The sequence below is a fragment of the Zophobas morio genome, unplaced genomic scaffold (assembly GCF_036711695.1).
Source record: "Zophobas morio isolate AGI-343-1 ecotype UQ-CSIRO unplaced genomic scaffold, CSIRO_AGI_Zmor_V1 ptg000030l, whole genome shotgun sequence".
NCBI classification, from domain to species: domain Eukaryota; kingdom Metazoa; phylum Arthropoda; class Insecta; order Coleoptera; family Tenebrionidae; genus Zophobas; species Zophobas morio.
The window spans coordinates 399,524-420,180 of NW_026972135.1; the positions used below are offsets into that span (position 1 = coordinate 399,524).

The 20,657-nt window shown below is 35.0% G+C and overlaps 2 protein-coding genes across 7 annotated transcripts in view; both read right to left on the reverse strand.

Moving 5' to 3' along the window:
- The window catches only part of LOC135138031 (uncharacterized), a 70,869-nt gene that overhangs the window by 37,651 nt on the left and 12,561 nt on the right, over positions 1-20,657 (reverse strand). Inside the window, exons 5-7 of one of the 6 annotated variants that reach the window (XM_064067858.1) lie at positions 17,976-18,234; positions 17,786-17,918; positions 17,446-17,724 (exon numbers count right to left, since the gene is read on the reverse strand). In XM_064067858.1, the coding sequence (XP_063923928.1) occupies positions 18,173-18,234 (62 nt within the window). In that variant the 3' untranslated portion in view covers positions 17,446-17,724; positions 17,786-17,918; positions 17,976-18,172. Of the gene's footprint in view, positions 1-17,445; positions 17,919-17,975; positions 18,446-19,620; positions 19,746-20,657 lie in introns of those variants that run through there. The other 5 variants (XM_064067857.1, XM_064067861.1, XM_064067860.1 and 2 more) reach the window with 5 other exon arrangements.
- Positions 1-20,657, reverse strand: part of LOC135138033 (serine/threonine-protein phosphatase 6 regulatory ankyrin repeat subunit C-like) — a 74,966-nt gene that overhangs the window by 17,754 nt on the left and 36,555 nt on the right. The window lies entirely within an intron of this gene.

A 20,657-nucleotide genomic window follows, 5' to 3' on the forward strand; every position in this document is an offset into this window, starting at 1 on the left:
TCAAAATATTGTTTTATAATTTTGATTTTTTTTCCAAAAATCTGGACGTTTCGGGTGAAAAGTCGATTCAGAGTTGTAAACTACATGTGTAGGACTATGTTATTTTATACAATTGAGAACCCATTTACTATGTACAATTTTGAAGTGACGTCATCGCATTAGTGGTGGGGATGATTAGACAAATTTTGGTTAGCGTTTTACCATCTACATGATATTCTTAATATAAGTACAAAATTTCACAACAATCGGTCGAGTACTTTCGGAGATTATCTGTCTAATAAAAATCCGGGACAACAGACGGACAGACGGACAGACGGACGGACAGACGGACAGACGGACAGACGGACGGACAGACGGACAGACGGACAGACAGACGGAAATGGGAGACCTATTTCTTCGTCTTCTAGGGGTCATGAAAGATCGAGAAAACGTAAAAGTAGAGAGTCGGCCGACGGACTCGATTACAATACTTCCTTTGCTTACGCTCGGGAAGTAAAAACACAAAACAAAGAAAATGCGTCTGAGTTTGAATTTTGGTGGAAGACTGGTAGGGTGGCATTTAAAACCAACTGCTAGATTACGTCGACTACTTAAGTAGTTCGTAGTTTTTAACAAATTTATTATCTTAACATATTTGTTGATCTTATTTTTTGATTAACACAGTACTGTTACGACACAATCTTAAGATCTGATTTCCAAAAATTTTGTTGTGTAACGATAAACGACTCAAGTATTGCTATAAATACATATTCCGTCATAATCGTTGATAAGAAACACGCTAATAAGTCGTGAACAAAATGCGTCTGAATTTGAATTTTGGTGGAAAACTGGTAGATTACGCCGATTTCGCACCATTTTCTCCAAGTAAATTCACAGAATCCAGATGTCCTATTTCTCGGGCGTGGTCAATGGGCAAACGACCATCTCCATCAGGAACATTCACTTCCGAACCACTCGTTATTAACTTTATTGTATCTAAATGCCCAACTTCGCACGCATAATGAATCGGCAGCCAACCATTTCAATCAGGAACATCCAGAGCTGCGCCACTAGTTATCAGCAGTTTTACCACACCTAAATACCCACTCTGACAAACATAATGAATCGGCAGCCGTTGACTTTTATCCACAACATTGAGTTTGGCACCAGATGTTTTGAGTAAACTTGTTGTTAATAAATACCCTTTTTCGCACGCATAATGAATGGGCCTACGTCCATCTTCATCGGGTGCATCCATTTTCACGGAATGGGTCATCAGTAGTTTTAGTGGATCCAAGTAGTTATTTCCAGACGCATAATGAATTAGCAGCCGACGTTTTTGATCGGTAACTTCCAACTTTGCAGAATTCTCCACTAGTATTTTTACAACATTCGAATGACTATTTTCGCACGCATAATGTATAGGACGTCGGCCACTTCCATCGGGAACATATAGCTTTACGTCACTCAGCAAATCGACCACAACAGAGTGCCCTTTTTCGCACGCATAATGAATTGGCAGTCGGCCATTTTTATCAGGAACATCCACTTTCGCACCATTCTTTATCAACAGTTCTACTAGATCTAGATTTTCTGTTGCACAAACACAGTGAATTGGCAGTCGGCCATATTTATCAGGAACATCTATTTTCGCCCCATTATTTATCAACAATTTTAATATACCTTGATGTTCTTTTTCGCAAGCGTAGTGAATTGGCAGACGACCATCCTTATCAGGAACATCCATTTTCGCAACATTCTTTAACAACAGTTCTACTAGATCTAGATGTTCTGTTGCACAAGCACAATGAATTGGCAGTTGTAATGCCTTTAATTCTATGAACTAATGGGAGGAACGGAAGAGACAAAAATGAAAAAAAAAATAAAAATAAAACAAAAGAAAGCTCCCTTACCTGCTTTGTAGACGGCACTTTTGCTCCGACCAGCCTCCAGCGGAGGTGGGGGGTTCGATGTTAACCTTAAGCTGTAGATAAGGTAAAACAACAAAAAAAGGGGCGCCACGAATTTATTTTATAGTGCCGGCCTACGATGTGTAATCAATTTCACATCCGCCTAAATTCGAAAACGGAGGACAAGCAGTGTGAAACAACAAGAGAAGACAATTAACGTAATACAAAAAAACTTTATAACGTTAAACAACTATGATAATCAAACATAACACACCAATAAAATAAATGAATACAAAACTAAAATAACGGTAAGAAACAAAACTTGTGAAATCTCTATTCCGTAGATACTAATAATAATATTAATTAAAAAAAATTATCTATACCTTGTGGTGTGTTACCGCGACTACCTTTTCAGAGGTTCTAACCAACATCAGATCTGAGGCCGTCAAACGCAAGGCGAATCGCCAGCAAAACCCGTAAGGCGCAAAGATGAAATTTATATATATTTATTTAATTGCACGATTAATGACATAAGACGATATCTTAATAACTCTCAGTTCTGATTGCTTGTTGAATTTGCTTGTTCCCCTTGTCCTGTAATTGGGTTATTACCCGTTGGACACTGTAATCAATAATAATATTAATAATAATAATAATAATAATAATAATAATAATAATCAATTCATATCATTACTTGGTCTTAGTACCCGTAATGATAGAAGTCTTGCCTGAATGCCGGTCATTTCCGGGTCAGTGGTGGGTCTTATATATATCCTCTTTTCCAACATTCTTATGTCATGGTGTAACATACTTAAAACCTAAAGATAACGACACAAAAAATCCATCAAAATACAGACCTATCACATGTTTACCGACAATCTATAAAATATTAACCTCATGCATTACACAAAAAATATATCAACACTGTTTTAACTCTGACATCATTAATGAAGAACAGAAAGGATGTATTAAAGGATCCTTTGGCTGCAAAGAGCAATTAATCATAGATTCCATCATCTGTGAACAAGCTAGAAAAGAAAACCGAAACATATATACTGCTTTTATTGATTATAAGAAAGCTTACGATTCTGTCCCTCATTCCTGGCTATGCAAAATTCTGGAATTATACAAGATTGATACTAAAATCTGCACTTTTCTCAAATGTTCCATGGAATTTTGGAAGACCACCCTCCAAATAACCTTAAATGAACAAACAATTCAGTCAGACCCAATAATGATCCGAAGAGGAATTTTTCAAGGCGATTCTTTTAGCCCGTTATGGTTCTGCCTAGCAATAAATCCCCTCTCCGATATCCTGAACAGCTGCAATTATGGGTTCAATATAAGAATTAACAAACAAAGAGAAAACAGAATAAGTCACTTGCTGTATATGGATGACATAAAAATATATGCAAGTACACAAAATCAGTTAACAAACCTATTAAATCTGACTGAACAATTTTCCGGTGATATTGGTATGTCCTTTGGTATTGAGAAATGTAAGACCCAAGCAATCAGAAAAGGCGTGTTTCACCAAGTACCACATATAACACAGAATAAGGAAATAATTGAAGCCCAAGAACGAAACGATACATACAAATATCTGGGTTTCTGTCAATCCTCCCACATCAATCATACCAAAACGAAAACACAGTTGAAAGATCAATACGTAGCGAGATTAAAATTAATATTGAAGACACAGTTAAATGAAAAAATTTAATGAAAGCAGTAAATACATTCTGCGTTCCACTGCTAACATATTCTTTTGGAGTCATTAAATGGTCCAAAACTGATCTTGAAAATTTAAACATCGCAACAAGGAAAATCTTCACACAGTATAGAAGGCATCACCCAAAATCGTCGATTGAAAGATTCTCATTACCAAGACAGAATGGAGGAAGGGGTTTCCAGAACTTAGAAAACTTATATCAGAGACAAATCTCAGATTTGAAGAAGTATTTCTTGAAGCGAGCGGAAAGAAATGAAATGTTTCGCACCATCACAAGAGCAGATTTGAACCACACACCCTTAAATCTGTCGAACACCGAAGAAATCCACACCCCCCACACAATAGATAAAATAATAAGTGGGCTAAAACAAAAACAACTACATGGAAAATTCTACAAAGACTTAGAAGAAAATCATGTCAATAAGAAGATGTCATTGATTTGGTTAAAAAAATCAAGTTTGTATGCCGAAACAGAAGGATTTGTGTTTGCTATTCAAGACCAAGTAATCAATACCAAGAATTATAGAAAATACATCATCAAAGATCCGAACATAAAAAACGACTGCTGTCGCCTATGCAAAGCAAAACCTGAAACGATCCAGCACATAATCTCTTCTTGCAGCATCCTAGCACAAACTGATTACAAAGCTAGACACGACAACGCAGCCAAAATCATTCACAAAGAATTAGCAACACTTATGAACTTAATCGAAGATACGACACCCTATTACACTTACATTCCGTCTCCATTCCTTGAAAATAACAAATACAAATTATACTGGGATCGCACAATACTTACAGACTTAAACATTACAGCTAACAGACCAGACATCATACTTATCAAAAAACACACGAACGAAGCCATTCTCATTGACATTGCTATTCCTAACACAAACAACATTATTCAAACATACGACACCAAGATTTCAAAATATCTACAATTATCGATAGAAATGAAATCCATGTTGAATCTTAAAAAAATTTCAATTCTACCCCTAGTTATCTCTAATGTAGGTATAGTTCCAAATAGCTTAGTTGAGAATTTAAAGTCTTTGCATTTGAATCATTCAATAATTGTCAAAATTCAAAAAGCTGTTTTGTTAGGAACATGTCATATTGTTCGTAAGTTTCTTGAACAGTCTGATCATGTCAGTCAGATTAGATTAGCACCAGTAGGTCAGAGTAGTGTAGGTCACTTTTCATGTGATGCGCGGATAAATGGTCGGTAGTTACTCTGGACTTTTGGGGATGGGGTGAGATTAGAGAATAATAGCAGACTAATTTGTATGCTGTAATTCTAGAATCTCGAAAGTTGTTCTGTTAATCTAATCAATGCATATCATTACTTGGTCTTAGTACCCGTAATGATAGAAGTCTTGCCTGAATGCCGGTCATTTCCGGGTCAGTGGTGGGTCTTAATAATAATAGAAGTCTTGCCTGAATGCCGGTCATTTCCGGGTCAGTGGTGGGTCGTAATAATAATAAATTAGTTACTCTCAGTTGGTAATAGAGAAATCAAACAAAATTATTAACACAACGTCGAACGAAACTAAACTAATTAAAAATAAATAAATAAATACTAAGTAGAACGGAAAACTTGAAGAACTTATCTGTACGACCGTGCTAAATGTCCACAATGACGATGAGTTGGCTTCCACCGCTTCCACCAATGACAAATCAGCAGTTAGTCGTACAGCTTCAAAAGGCACAAAAAAAGATTTCTGCTCTTCTAGGTCAAATTTGGGGGCGGGGGGGGGGGGGACAGAAGGAGAAGAAGGAAAAAAAACAAACGAAAGGACCTGGAACAAGTTTATAAAAGAATTCTAAGCTGCCCGAAAGGATGGATTTGTATAAATTGGGGCAGAAAGAGAATTTACGATAATGGAAAAAAAAAAACAACTAATCTTATGATATAAAAACTAATTACCTCTAGGTGGTCTGAGGTCCAACTGATTCTCGGAGACAGGGTATGATCCGACGCTAAGCCGTTGCCAAAATTACCTTGGCTGTAACCCACTAGCTGCAGCGAACCGATGATCCGACAGATAGTCGAAGTGTTGGAGTACTAATTGGTCACTATTACAGACACTACACTCCCAAAACACAATAACTCGCTAAGCAGACTTTTGCTCTTCCGAAGAATCAAAAATGAATAATGAGTAAACAAACTTGACAAAAAAACGTCGCGTTCCCATAGAAACACCGACTAGGAACGCGCTCAGACTCGTTGATTTCTAATGCTAAAGCAAACAATTTTTAATTACTTCGAAACGTTACACAGTCGGCCATATTTATCAGGAACATCCATTTTCGCACCGGTCTTTATCAACAATTCTACTAGATCTAGTTCTTTTTCGCAAGCGTAGTGTATGGGCAGACGACCATCTCCATCTGGAACATTTTCTTTTGCACCACTTTTGATCAGTAAATTTACTACAGGAGAATGTCCTTTTTCGCACGTATAGTGAATTGGACGTCGTCTAGATTTATACCTCTTATGCAATTTTTCCAAAGTATTTGCGAGCATGTTGTATGCTCGTATTTATACTTCTGTTAAAAATTATATTTCTGAATATTAGCATGGGTTTATGCAAGGAAAATCCACCATTACTAATCTTGCATGTTTCTCCCAGTTCGCTTCTAATGCGCTAGATAGAAATAGTCAAGTTGATGCTATATATACGGATTTTCAGAAGGCCTTCGATCAAATTGATCACTACGTCCTGCTTAAGAAACTTGAAACGTTTGCTTTCTCTAGCTCTCTTCTTGCTCTTCTGAAATCTTATCTTCTCAATAGGCGTCAACAAGTTGTACATCGTAAATTTAAATCTATAGTTTTTGTCTCATCATCATTTATTTCTAATGTTCATCAATGATATTACTGACGCGCTGGAACCCTGTAATAAATTGCTCTTCGCTGACGATTTAAAGATCTTCATGGAAATCGTGTCAATTGCTGACTGTGTCACATTACAAAATTGTCTCAATGCTCTATCCAAGTGGTGTAGTTCTAATCGTCTTCGCCTAAATTTATCTAAATGCAGTATTGTATCCTTTACAAAAAAACTCAATTACAATATATACCCATATTCAATTGAAAGAACAGTATTACACCGCAATTTCAATTTCAAAGATCTAGGTATCCTGTTTGATGCTCAACTTATGTTTAAAGAGCATATATTTAATGCTATCAATAAGGAATTCAAAATCTACTGTTTTATATATAGAAACTGTCGAAATTTTACCAATTTGACCATTCTGAATACCCTGTTTTGCTCATTGGTGCGACCTCACCTGGAATATGGTGCGTTGATCTGGTACCCCATCTATAGAACATATAATATGACCATTGAAAAAGTGCAACGACGTTTCTTAAAATTTCTCGCCTTCAGAATGGACGGTGCTTATCCTGTACGTGGCATCGATTAGAATATTCTCTTGAATAGATTTCAATTTTCTTCTCTAGAAACTCGAAGAATGTTAACAGTCTTGCGTTTCCTATATAAGTTAGCTCATGGTAAAATTGATTGCCCCTTTATCTTGGGTTCCCTTCGGTTTAATGTTCCTCGTCCTGGGCTGCGTTACGCTCCGTTGTTCAAGCTCTCTTACAGCCGTACCAATGTAGCAGTCAAAGCTCCAGTAGCAGTATTGATGTCCACATACAACGTTCTTTGTCAAGATTGTGATTTACACCATGACTCAATAAATTCGATTTTAAATCATGCTCGTGCCGCTTTAAGTGTTGTGGAATCGTGAAACGTTCCGTTGTCTCTATTATGTATACCGTGTCATTTTATTGTGTTATTGTATTTTATATTGTACACTTTGATCTCTGTAACTGGGTTTTTACCTGTAGAACGATCAATAAAGATTAAGATTAAGATACCATTTCTAATCAGCAATTCTACTAGATTTAGATGTTCTTGTGCGCAAGCGTAGTGGATGGGCAGTCGACCATCTCCATCTGGAACATCTTCTTTTGCACCACTCGTTATCAGTAAATCCACTATGTCACAGTGTCCTTTTTCACACGCGTAGTGAATTGGCAGCCGACCATCCTTATCAGAAACATCCAATCTGGCACCAGTTCGTAGCAACAGTTCTACTAGATCTAGATGTTCGTTTTCACAAGCATGATGAATGGGTAATCGACCATTTCCATCTGAATGATTGACTTTGGCACCGTTCACTATGAGTGATTTCGTTGTATCTAAGTATCCATTCTGACAAGTATAGTGAATGGGTAACTGACCATTTCGTCCTGGAACATTCACATTCGCACCATGGTCTAACAGGAATCGTACCATATTTGATACTTCTTTATCACCATTCGTCCTTGGAAATTTTTTCACGTTACATGCATCATGAATTGGCTGCAGATCATCTCAGTCCGAAAAATTCACTTTGATACCATTTGACACCAAAAGCTGCATTGTATCCAAATCTCCCCTATCACATGCACGGTGCATGGGCAGTCGACCATTATCATCCCGAAAATCGATTTTCGTAACATTCGCTACCAGCAGTTTTAATACATCCCAGTGACCATTATCATACGCAATACACATGGGAACTCTACCCCTTTTATCCGGAACATGCATGCAGTTTGGCATCTCTCAGAATTAACAAACGCAAAAAATTAATGAATGCGTGAATTTATTTTATCGATTTAATCAGGAATTACAAAACCAAATGCTTTGAAATCTTGGAGATATTTTAAAGTTATTATAAGCATGGTAAACTTTTGTTCAAAATGTATTTGTTCATCCCTCCTAAAAAAATTGGTGACGTCACCCTTAAATTTTGCTAAATAAATCCTATCTAAAATACAAAAAAGTTGATGAGTTTGTACTTGTGATTTATCATTCCATTCATATTTTTTAGATTTTCTTAAGAGGTGGCTCAAAAAAATTAATGAAGTCAATTTATTTTATTGATCAAATTAAAGGCAACACTTATTATTAGTATTACATTGAACTCACCCAATTTGGTAGACACAAAATTTTTTAAAGTAAAAACTCGGTTGAAACATAAGGGTAGCACGCTTATTTACATCGACTTTAACATTACAGACCTGCATTTGTTCACTTGGTTCCGCGAATGTGAAATAGACATGTTTATAATCAACCAATTGTGAATTCCACCGTCAAAAATTAAAATAAAACCCAATGTTTTATATAATAAGCGGAAGTCGAAGCAATAAAACCGATGGTCGTTTTGTTTACAGTTTCTCTGTTTGACTCTCACGTATGCTGTTACGCTTGTCATCTTAAATTAAGAATGCTTATACATACACGATTTTCAGTTCCCTCTCATATAACACGCCGGCGCCGTATACGTGAGTAAATTGTTTCGTTATTTTATTGATTATAACAAATCAATATTCAAAACGACCCAATTCATTTTCCCGAAAATTTGGGAATACAATAATTTTATTCTTAGTATTACACTACATCTATCCCAACTGATATACGTGTCTTTGCAAAAATGTTGATGACGTCATCGCAATTTTTTTAAAATACCCACTACAAAAATGTAATGAGAAAAAAAAACACAATAGGCATGCAGTCGTCAAGTTTCCGACAGCGAGAGAAGTACTGTCTAAACTCTTTACTTTAGACCAATTTTTAATTGCACAAAATGATTTTTATTTCTTATTAAATAAATTCGCAAAATAAAGTTTTATAATTTATCTAAAAAATTGTATTTTTTGGACTGAACTTCAAGGTGAGGGAAAATCTGTCCAAAGGGCTTTATACCACACTTTTGTGGTTTCTCGACTTTACATGACCCGTAGAGTACGAAGAAATAGGTCTCCCCTTTTCGTCTGTCCGTCTGTTTGTCTGTCTGTCTGCCGTCTGTACGGATTTTTATTGGACAGATAAGAAACAAACACGTAGCACGCTTCTTTGTAGATATATATTTACTTTAACATTACGTATATATCTTTATATTAACTTATGTGCTATCATAAAAATCAAATCTTAAAATTTGTCGAAAAATCTGAATTTTACGTATTTGTGTGAAAACAATTTAATCCCAACTTTTCCAATACATCAATAGCATTTTATTAGAATTTTGCTTACACCACCAGTTTCGGTTGCATCTGGCCAGAGATCCTTTTATAAACATATATAAACATAAATAAACACTTACTATTAGAGATAATTTTTTATTACTTTTTACCCTACGGGCTTAAAAGAATCTTTTTAAGCCCGTAGGGTAAAAAAATAAACACTTACTATTACTACTACTATTAATAAAAAATTATCTCAAATCAACTATGAGTCAAGACAAGGTAAGTAACTCGTCTATTGTTGCAATTGAACATTCTTTTTTTTGTATTCAGTTATACTTATTATATGAATACATATGTATTTATGTTTTTGATTAGCAAAATAGATTTCGGTTCGATAAAGGTATTTGTTTGTTCATTGGATACAAAATAAATTTTAATTTAAATTTAACGTTTTAAACACTGGTCCTTCATTTTCCACATATTTTAACACAATTTAAAAAAAAATCATCTTATCATCTATATTGAAGATGGGCGCCAAATTCAAACTTGCACTCGGGCGCTAAAAGTCCTAGCGGCGGCCCTGTATATATCCTTATATTAACTTATGTGCTATCATAAAAATCAAATCTTAAAATTTGTCTAAAAATCTGAATTTATTTATCTTCGACCAATTTTTTCATATGACAGTTTTTCGTTTTTCAACTTTAATTTTTTCAATTTCTTGACATCCAAATTTTTCAATTATCGTTTCCTGAATTTCTCAATTTGTAATTTTTCGATATTACAATTTCTCATTTTTTGACTTTCCAGTTTCTTAATTTTTAATTTTTTGATTTTTCAGTTTTTCAATTACATGACTTTTTCAAGTCTTCGATTTTTATTTTTCTTTTTCCCGATTTTTTAATATTTTCATTGTTTTGATGTTATATCACAATTATTCGCTTTTTAATTTCCTTTATTTTTTCAATGTTTCTTTCGATTGTATTCAATTATTTAAATTTCCAATCTTTGATTTTCAGTTCCTCGATTTTCCAATTTTTAAATTTTTCGATTTTGCAATTTTTGAATTTCCATTTATCCAAGTTTCCGATTTCTTTCATTTTCAATATATGTATCGATTTTACAATACATATTTCGTTTTTTCGATTTAAGTTTTACAATTTTTATTCATTCAATTTTTGAATTTCCGTTTTTTTTATTTTTCAAGTTCTTGATTTCTAATTTTTAAAATTATTCAAAGTTTTCGTTTTTTCATTTTTGCTTTTTCAATCTTATAATTGTGCAGTTTTCCATTTTTTTATTCGAAGATCGTGAAATCGAAAAATCGAAAAACTGAAAAATCGAGAAATTGAAAAATCGAAAAACTAAAAATTCGGGAAAAACTGAAAAATTCAGTCTACCAATTTTTCAATTTTTTCTGAATTTTTAGGTTTTCGATTTAAATCTTATAATGTTTCAAAAAATCTAGATTTATAATATTCTATGAATTCTTTGATATCACAATTTTTCGTATTTTTCAATTTTTCAGTTTGTTGACTTCCGAAATTTTCAATTATCGTTTCAATTTCTCAGTTTGCAATTTTTCAAATTTTACAAATTTTCGATGTTAGTTTTTCATCTACGAAAACCCAAAAAGTACCGGTTGCTGGTGCTGCAGAAAAGGTACCGTCAGCCTCCGCTGTGTTCTCGAACGCTCGGCCTACGTCTGCAAAGAAAGCGTAAAGCTAAAAGCGACAATCGACAATCAAAGCGAAGTGGAACAATGTTGTGAGTTCGTCATCGACCGAGGAGTCCTGGGCGTGAGGAAGGACCTGAAGCACCTCGTCTTCGAATACAGGTATTTCGAAGTCGGGCTTCGACGACTTGATGACGTTTGCTTGCAGAGAGAGCAACGTCAAGCTGCACTCTCGTAGCAAATGGGACGGTTCCAATAGCCTTGTTTTACCTCCGATGCCTACAACACTTGCTGGAATTTGTAGATCAGTACAAATCTATTATGTGCTTCAGTATACGTACGTCGGAGGTGTTAGTTTCTATGTAACTTTTGCGAGTTTTAGGTAAGTCTAGACAGTGATAAAGACGTAGACGTTGTCCAAGTCAATTTCCCGATTACTATAGCGACTGCACCTTTCCGGATACCGAACACGAACACCTCACCTACAATACGATACGGTAAGTTGGTTTTCCTGTGGCTGGTACAGATTTTGAGAAGCCAAAGTCCGTTCCGGTTTGACTTGACAATGCGTTTTATATGGGAGACTTCGCGGCGGTGTTGGCAATTATCCAAAAACCTGTGGCGCCACAATAACACGTCGGTAAGCAGAGTAAAGATAAGTTGTCTTGTGGTGTAGTGGTCAGCATACCTGCCCGGAATGCAAGGAGACGTGGGTTCGAATCCCACCGAGGCACAACATTTTTCTCTGCTTACCCACAAACCTACCCATTTCTTAACTATTAAAATTTTCAGTAATGGATAAATTTCATTTTAAAATGACCAGATGATAAATAATTTTTAAAACACTTTTGCAATTTTGAATTTCACTTTACGAAAACCCAAATCGAACTAATTGATACAGGAAGAGAACTCGAAAAGAGAGTTGTAGGAGAGCTTGGTGTGTTTAACATATCAAAGCTTTTCTTAGTAGAAAAGCAAGAGAGCAAGAGCACAGTATAGATATCAATCAGTAGAGACAGCTCGCCGTTTTTCGTGTCCCGTTTTCGTGGGTGGTCGTTCGCATTATGACCGAATGAGGGCGCCCAACTGACGTCTAAAATATTTGAAATTTGGCAGTTTTGTTACAATATTTTTGCCGGTTTTGCTTGTTTAAGACTGCTTTTCCGATTGGATTGACCCTTTTCCTGTAAGCAAAGTGAGTAGAGATTATATAAATTCCATTGATACAGAGTGAGACAACATCGCGCAGGCGAAGTCAGATTTTTGGAGCGCCAAGTTAAAACATGGCCGACTAGTATAAAGATTATGGCCTGTCCAAAGGAATGCCAAAGGTACCATACGTGCTGCCATCTGTTAATAATTCAAACACGACAAAAGAATTATTAACACTTTTTGAAAGGCACAAAGGCATTCATACCGAAACAAACCACCATTACACGTTTTGAAGTCCCATAATGTCAAGTCAAATTAAAATTTTGCGAAATTATTAAGTGTAATTATTAATAGATGGCGACACGTATCGTAGCTCTTGGACAGGCCATAATCTTTATACTAGTCGGCCATGGTTAAAATTAACCAATGAGAGACAGGTTACGCATGTGTTTCCGGTTGCATTCTGTCAAAGATGTTTGTTGTAGTGTTGGGCATAATCGACATATTTCACTAATCGAATGAATCGAAATAATCGTTTAAAATAATCGAATAATCACTCGCCAATTCGATTATTGTCCAGTGCGCATGCGTGGCTTGACGAAATCTAAATCGAACATTCAATTACGATTTATTTATTGATTGAAAATAGTTTCATTGTCAGTGGTCCGTATTCTTTTCCCTTAATTAATATTTAGAGACGTTCGTTTTTTTTTTCTCTCTTTGATATATGCTTTTATCGTAATTCTTTTTTCACTCATTGTAATCAAAATTTTAGAAACCGATTGGCTTAACAAAAGGGAAATCATACGGCCCAATATGTTTGTAAATTATTATATGTATTATGTAGTTAGTTATAATCAGTCACACTTGTAACACACCACCACCAACCTAACAAATGAAATTTACTAATGATTTCGATTATTTTCCACGCTTAGTTGCCTGAATCTCGAATCGTAATCGGTTCGTGTACTCGTGCGCAATCGAAACGAAAAACGAAACGAATAATCGAATAAACGAATGATTTCTAAACGATAATCGAATGATCGATTTTTCGGGTATAATCGAGATATCTCGATTATATCATTCGTAATCGCCCAATACTAGTTTGTTGTCACAGGCATTTGCTCTGCTGCCGGAGTGCCGGATACTATTTCCAAGGTGGTTTTGAAGATGCGTGCGCACGGAAAGTCACAACGAAAGTTTTACGATCTTACAGGAAAAGGGTCAATTGCACAAATAGTATAAACATGTAATTTTCACAATAAAAGGTAAAATCTTTGTTCGATGAATTTTCATACAGGATCCCTGTTGTGCGCCTTATTCTCTCCATCGTGTTTGGAATTCTTGGAAAAGATAGTAAACATAACACACTTTTTGTTTAAAAAGTCGTCGCAAACGGACAACAACGGTGGTTATGAAATGAATAATAAAAATTAATTATATATGATTCCGTTGTTGTGGTAAAATTAAATATAATAATAATAAGAAACAAACTACACGTAACAAAAAATTATATAAGCAGACCTTCTCTCAATAAACAATTTTTTTATTCATCATGTATATATATATATATTGACCTACACAATCTTGAGTTTTATTTTGAGACGTTGCTTAACCCATAAGCAGTCGCGCGTGGGTAAAAATGACCCAAGCCGTACATTTTGTCAAATATCCTTTTTCGCTTAATCCCTATGGACTTGCGGTTTCATGAATTCCTTAATTATTCTTACCTGCGTCGACCCATACCAATTACCTGCACTCAGGGTTGGGCAAAATACACTTTCCACTGTAATTGAAATACAAAATACAAAATACTTCAATTTAATGTATTTGAAATACAAATTACAAAATACATTTATGTCTTGTAGTTGAAATACAAAATACAAAATAGTATTTCAAATACTTTTAAAAATACAAAATATGTTCAGGACAGTGGCAAAAATAAAATTTTGATAGAAGCTCGTTCCTAAAAATTTTAAAGTTAAGTGTCAGAATTCTTTCACTATCTTTATAAGTTGGCCCTGTATGTTACATTCCATGTCCATCTAGTGTCAATTTGTCGAAAGTAAAACGCGTCGTTAAAAATATTGTGACATTTCTTCTATGTAGTTAATTTTATTCCTAGTTAGAACCAAACACTGCTGCCAACATAAATTGCGAAGTCCTCAACCGTCATTTAATTTAAACTATGGCGCTTCTCTATGTTCTCTATTACAACCATATATCTAATAGTACTATATTGCTAACTGGCCTCAAAAGATTCCGAAAACATAACGGCAGAGCAATATATCGGACCTCTCTGTGTGTGTGTGGTACCAAACAGTACTGCGCATGCACTCATACTTGGTTGATTTGTAGTGGATAGCGTGACTGGATGCGTTTTGACATTTCGTACTTTCGCTTCTATTTTGTGTACATGCGCACAGACCCTCGGTACTCTTATAGACAGAAAACAAGATATTCTGTCTCTCTCTGTCCGTGAACAGCGTTTCTATGTTACTTCTGAAGAGTTAGCAATATAGTACTATTCAGTGACGGCTCGTGCCAAAAAAATGTGGGTCGGCCAAACATGGGGATAACTCTAATTAGTAAACGTTTTTTAGTTAATAAAATGTCATTGTCATTCGTTAAATCAGTTTTACGCCGTTTCGCAGATGGAGGAGCTATATCAGCAATCTTAAAGTAGCAATCTCTTCAACATCAGAATATATCTTTGAAAATAATGATCTTCATTTCGAATTCTTTTTAAAAATTTTGCGAACTCCTTAAAGTTGACTTGATTATCCGAACCACTTGTTCCGTCGTTACCTCGAAATGCCATTTCTTGTGTTGATAGAAAAATAATAATCATAAATGTTTTACCATAATTCTGTTTTCTCGAACAGTTTCATTGTATTTATTTATATATGTATTCGTGTCTAGCACTATCCAACGAATTCGCGATATTGTGTTTTCCGAACAATTTAAATTTTAGAGTCAAATGAATATGCTCCTTAGAAATTTTGCGTTTGGCCAGTGCACGATGAACTTCTTTTAAATTATCATAACCACTAGAATTATAAGGGTTCTTGGATTCCGAAAATAATAAATAATGCCAGCAAAATAATTTGTTACGTGTTTCGCTTCCAGCTAACGAAGGATATTTTCAGTAGAGTGTTTTAGAAAATGTACGATTATGACCAGGCTTCGTTTGAATCAAATTGATCATTAACGTTGCTTCACAAAAACTTTATGGCCATAAATTAATTCTTTAAATTTATTTATTAATAAATAATTAACCAAGTCGCCATTCATGTCAACTATATTGCGAGAAGTGTCCATCGTGAGTTTTTATACGAATTAATATAAATATATTTAATTATTTACCAATTCAATCAAGCGCTTCGTGCAACGTGCAACCAACACTGTTCAAAAATATTCGTTCATCTTCGGTATATTAAAATAAATTATTCGACTATTTTATGTAAAATAACTATTTTATTACAGGAGATGAATACAATTTCAACACTCTATAGTTAGGAATATACCGTATGTGATCAAGTGATTGATAAAAAGATTGCAGTATTGTTTGAATCATCCAATTTTACCCAACTAAATTAAATTATTAACGACTTTCTTAAATTTTGAAACTTTATGCTTGACATGCATAATTCTTTAATCAGTTTTTAATAATTTATAATTCACAATCCTGTATTTACATTAAGGTATTAATTAAGGATAATGAAAAACTGTAAATATGGAAATGAATAAAATAAAAGAGCGATAAGTAGAAACGAGCGCGCCGCATCCACGGTGTCGTCTGCGTCTGCGGCAAAATCGGCCAGAGCGCTATCGGCCGATGTTGTGTGTTTCAATCTACGCCAGAATTGTAACTTAACGCAGCCATATAACCATCGGAAAGCATAAGCCGTAGCTCGTAGATTACTGTTGGTAATTTTTCAACGCATCGGCCGGCCGGGCCCGTGTCTATATAGGCATTTGACATAGTAAAATAGTTTCTCTCCGGGATGAATTTAAAACATTAAATTGTGTCTTCATTATTAGAAATTAATTGTAATTATTTTTATTTATTTATGTTTATTAATTTTTTAATTTTTAAAAATTATAGTACATTTTACCGTATCAGTCTTTCAAAAATGCTAATAAAAAATTTGGATTTTCAAAAAATTGTTTTCTTATTTCTCAAATTATTTGGTACGGCCTGGCCGACCCTGCCGTCCCTGACGAGCCGTCACTGGTACTATTAGATATATGATTACAACCACAGAATATCCTGTTACTTCTCGAAGTACACGAACATACACGAATTAACACGATCGCAAAACTGTTGTAATGAGCGTGTCGTAGTTTGATAAAATGTATTTGAAGTAATTGAAAATACAAAAATACAAGTTAAAATGTATTTGAAATACAAAATACAAAATACATTTGTGTCATGTATTTGAAATACAAATTACAAAATACAATTGTATTTCAAATACTGTATTTCAATTATAAGTAGTTCAAATAGTGCCCAACCCTGCCTGCACTTTATGTGAGCCGACAAATATGCATTTTTTTTTGTAATAATTTTTTTTTAATAAAAATTTTACTTTATATGATATTACGCTTACGGGTTAAGTTGTTAGGTAAAATGGGTTTGACCAGGGCCGGCTCAACACGGTAAGCGAAAGATGCACCGCATCGGGGCGCCGAGCGCCGCCTATGCTTGTGTGGCGAGCAAGTTGCCTGCGCTATAGGCAACCAACCGTACGCCTACAAAGAACACCGCTAATTGGCTGGCGTACCACGCAGAAGCGAAAAGGAGAAGCGTGGCTAGAAAAGGCCTGACGGAGGCACAACTCGCTCTCTCTGCCATCGTCCACAGAAGCAGCAAGATCACGAAGAACACCGCGCTCCTCGCCGCCGCAGAGCTCCAACGCAACCAGGTTGTTGAAGTGTCGTTTGTAAATATGTGTACATAAAATAATAAATCCATACCTAGACATCCACAGATTTTTATTTCTTCTAAAGAAATATTAACAGTGAATTAATTTTTGTCTTTGTAGTCTGAAATATAAAAGTTACAATTCAAGACAGATCTATTATTAACGATTTTGATGATTGCTTGATGATTCTTCTCAAAATTTCGATTTCATGTTCAGAGAATCCTCTATGTTATCTTCCACAACACTATTCGACCGCCAGCCACCGTGTCACGTGTCACTTTACAACTGTTGAAACTACCACAGAGTCTGCTGGTAGAGTTGCACTCGAACCCCTAAAACTATGAGCGGTGTATTCTTCGGCCACCAATTCACGAATTCTACGAAAAAAATTACTTTTTGTATTAAATATTCATCATCAGAAGGATTATCTAAGAACATTTCCATTTCTTCGAGCGTGAACACCTTGGATTTCTTTGGTCTGTGCCCTACAGACTGTTGTTTTAGGAAAGCCGATACTTGATGAAATCTATAACAATGAATAGTTTAAAACCTCATAAATAATAATCATTGCGATGTCACAAACCTGCTTATATCAATATTTTCTTTCACAGATAACATTTTCTGCAGTTGGGAATAATACTACCATCCTGAAATACATCGGACCAGAATTTCTCCTCGGACAAATCTACGATGGAAATGAACACCACAAACAAACTGAGTAAGGCAATAAGTATTCTATTCATAAAGGCAGGGTATATAATATCACTTAGGTATTTGGTTTCATATCACCTCAAGACTGATGACAGGAATATTCGTAGTCAATTTGTATTCATTTTTGTACCCTGAGAACAAAAAAAAAATAGTGTGTAACACGAATTGACCTCAATACTATCTTCCAACTGTGTCAAAAAGCACCAATGTATAAGATTTAAGAATATAGAACACGACCTCTATTTAAATGTTGCCAAAGTGTTTTAGATGTACTTCCCTGTGTTCGCTCATTTAGGCGTTTTTGAAGATTTTGTTGTTGGATTTTTTCTTAATGTATTTATTCTAGAAAAAGTTACTGTTAAAAGGTGTAGTCTAGAAGAAATGATTTATATTTATATTTATATATTATTGTTGTTTGTTGTACTATTTTGAAGATGATACTTAATAAATGTTTACGAATTCTAAAATAACAGCAATTTTGGAACCGAACCATAATGCATTAAAGGTTTAAAGTTGTTATCGACGCAATCGACTCTAAGTGACAAGACTAGTTGCTATGTCGGGAGCTTTCTCTTTCTCGTCTAATTATTTATTTAATACTTACTAGAGATGTACCGACTGTAGGTCTGGCCGACTAACCGACTAGCCGATTGTTCGGCCAGTAAAAACCGACTAGTCGGCCGACTGTTCGGCTTTGCTAAAACCGGTTTATAAATGCGACAGACAGTGTGTTTTTTTTTCTATTTCTCTGACTACCTTAAAAATTTGTTTTATTTTAATAAAAGGAATAACTAAAGTTCCTTTGTTTTCAAAAAAATGTGTTAAATTTGTTTGGGTAATTTTAAAACATTTAATTTTTTTTAATCACTCAGTACAAAAATAAAGAATAACACAATTTAGGGCCAGTTTCTTCAATGTTTTAACTGAGATTAACTTGATCGCGCATTTAACAAGGCCATTAGCGACGTCTGATTGGCGTAGAGTCGGTCACATGGTAGGTACTTCAATGCGGGATTAAAAATTAAATCGCAATTAAATATTTAATTGAGGTTGTGTAAACCGGGTTTAATTGTTTTATATACAATTTTAATAAAAGAAGCCGACCGATTGGCTGTTTAGCCGACCAGTCGCCGACTGCCAGCCGACAATGAAAAACGGCCGAATAGTCGGCTTATCCGACCGGTCGGCCACTAGTCGGTACATCCCTAATACTTACTAATTTTTTAAGCTCGCTGTCGAAAACATGGATACTAAGTGTGCACGCAGTGTTTGTTCTCTTAAAGTTATAATAAATTTAAACTAAAAATTAAATTACATGAATTTTTACAAATACGATTCTTTTGTCTTCATTACATCCGTAACGAAGACAAAAGAATCGTATTTCGCCTGTAAACGACTGATATTAGTGAAAATAGTTCTTTAATAAAAATACGTTGGAAAAGAAGAATTGGGCAGTAAATACTATATTATTAAGAAAAGTATAACTTTAAATATCACAAATATAAATGTCCACTTACCACGTAAAATTTAAAAGAATGGTCGCTGTTTTGTGGATTCCTTGAAGAATCGTGTCATTGGATTGGTGTAATAATGGCCCACATCAATACGAATTGAATTTATTATCACAGTTTAGTTGGTATATCTTAATGTAACAAATACATGGTTTTATTACAAAACACTCTGTATGGTCACAGGGCGTGACAGTACATTTGACGCTACACATTAACTATTTGCCATAAAATAGCGGGTGTCGCAATGAAAACCTGGTCAAGACTGCCATGTTAGCAGCTGTCATTCGTTTGTCACATCAACTTTTGTGAATTAATAATTTTTTAATTGACTCTGACAGCGAAATGACAACTGTCTCCAACACAATGAGAAACACTATACGACATACGGAAAAAACAATAAAGTGGGAAGCAGCCCACTAACCAGGGTTCAATCAGACACCCGATAATTTTAATGTAGGGGAGATCTGTCCAAAACCGTATAGTGCCCTTAGAACTGCTGGTTGTTTGAATTTGCTGGTCAAACTTCTGTCAATGGAATCTACCAATGAGAGCCATTTGTCGACAAAAACTTGTTAATGCTGCCACGCTCATTACAAAATTAAATAAATTTAATATTTTTCGGGTGCTGTAATCTAATTATTAACTAAATAACCACTGCAAGTGTATACTGTTAACGGAATTCAATGTAAGTACGTAATTTACGATATCATTGTATGTGTTTCTACTATTATTTTCAGTGTTTGTCTTAACCGATTTTTTTTGTGTTTGTTGTGGTGAGCAAAATGTTCATTTTAGGTTATCTTGGGGCAGAACCGTACGGGGTAAACTCGGTTAGTATAAAGACGAGTTTCTAAGTAATTCGCAGTCGAAAATTAAAAAACCAAAGTTGAATCTGTCAGAAACCAAGAAAAAAAATAAAGATAAAGTAGAAAGTAAAACTGGAGATAGTAAAGATCTTTGCGTATACTGCCTTGAAAAATATGGTCAAAGTCGCATGGATGAGGGTTGGGTACAGTGTATTTCCTGTAATGGTTGGGTCCATG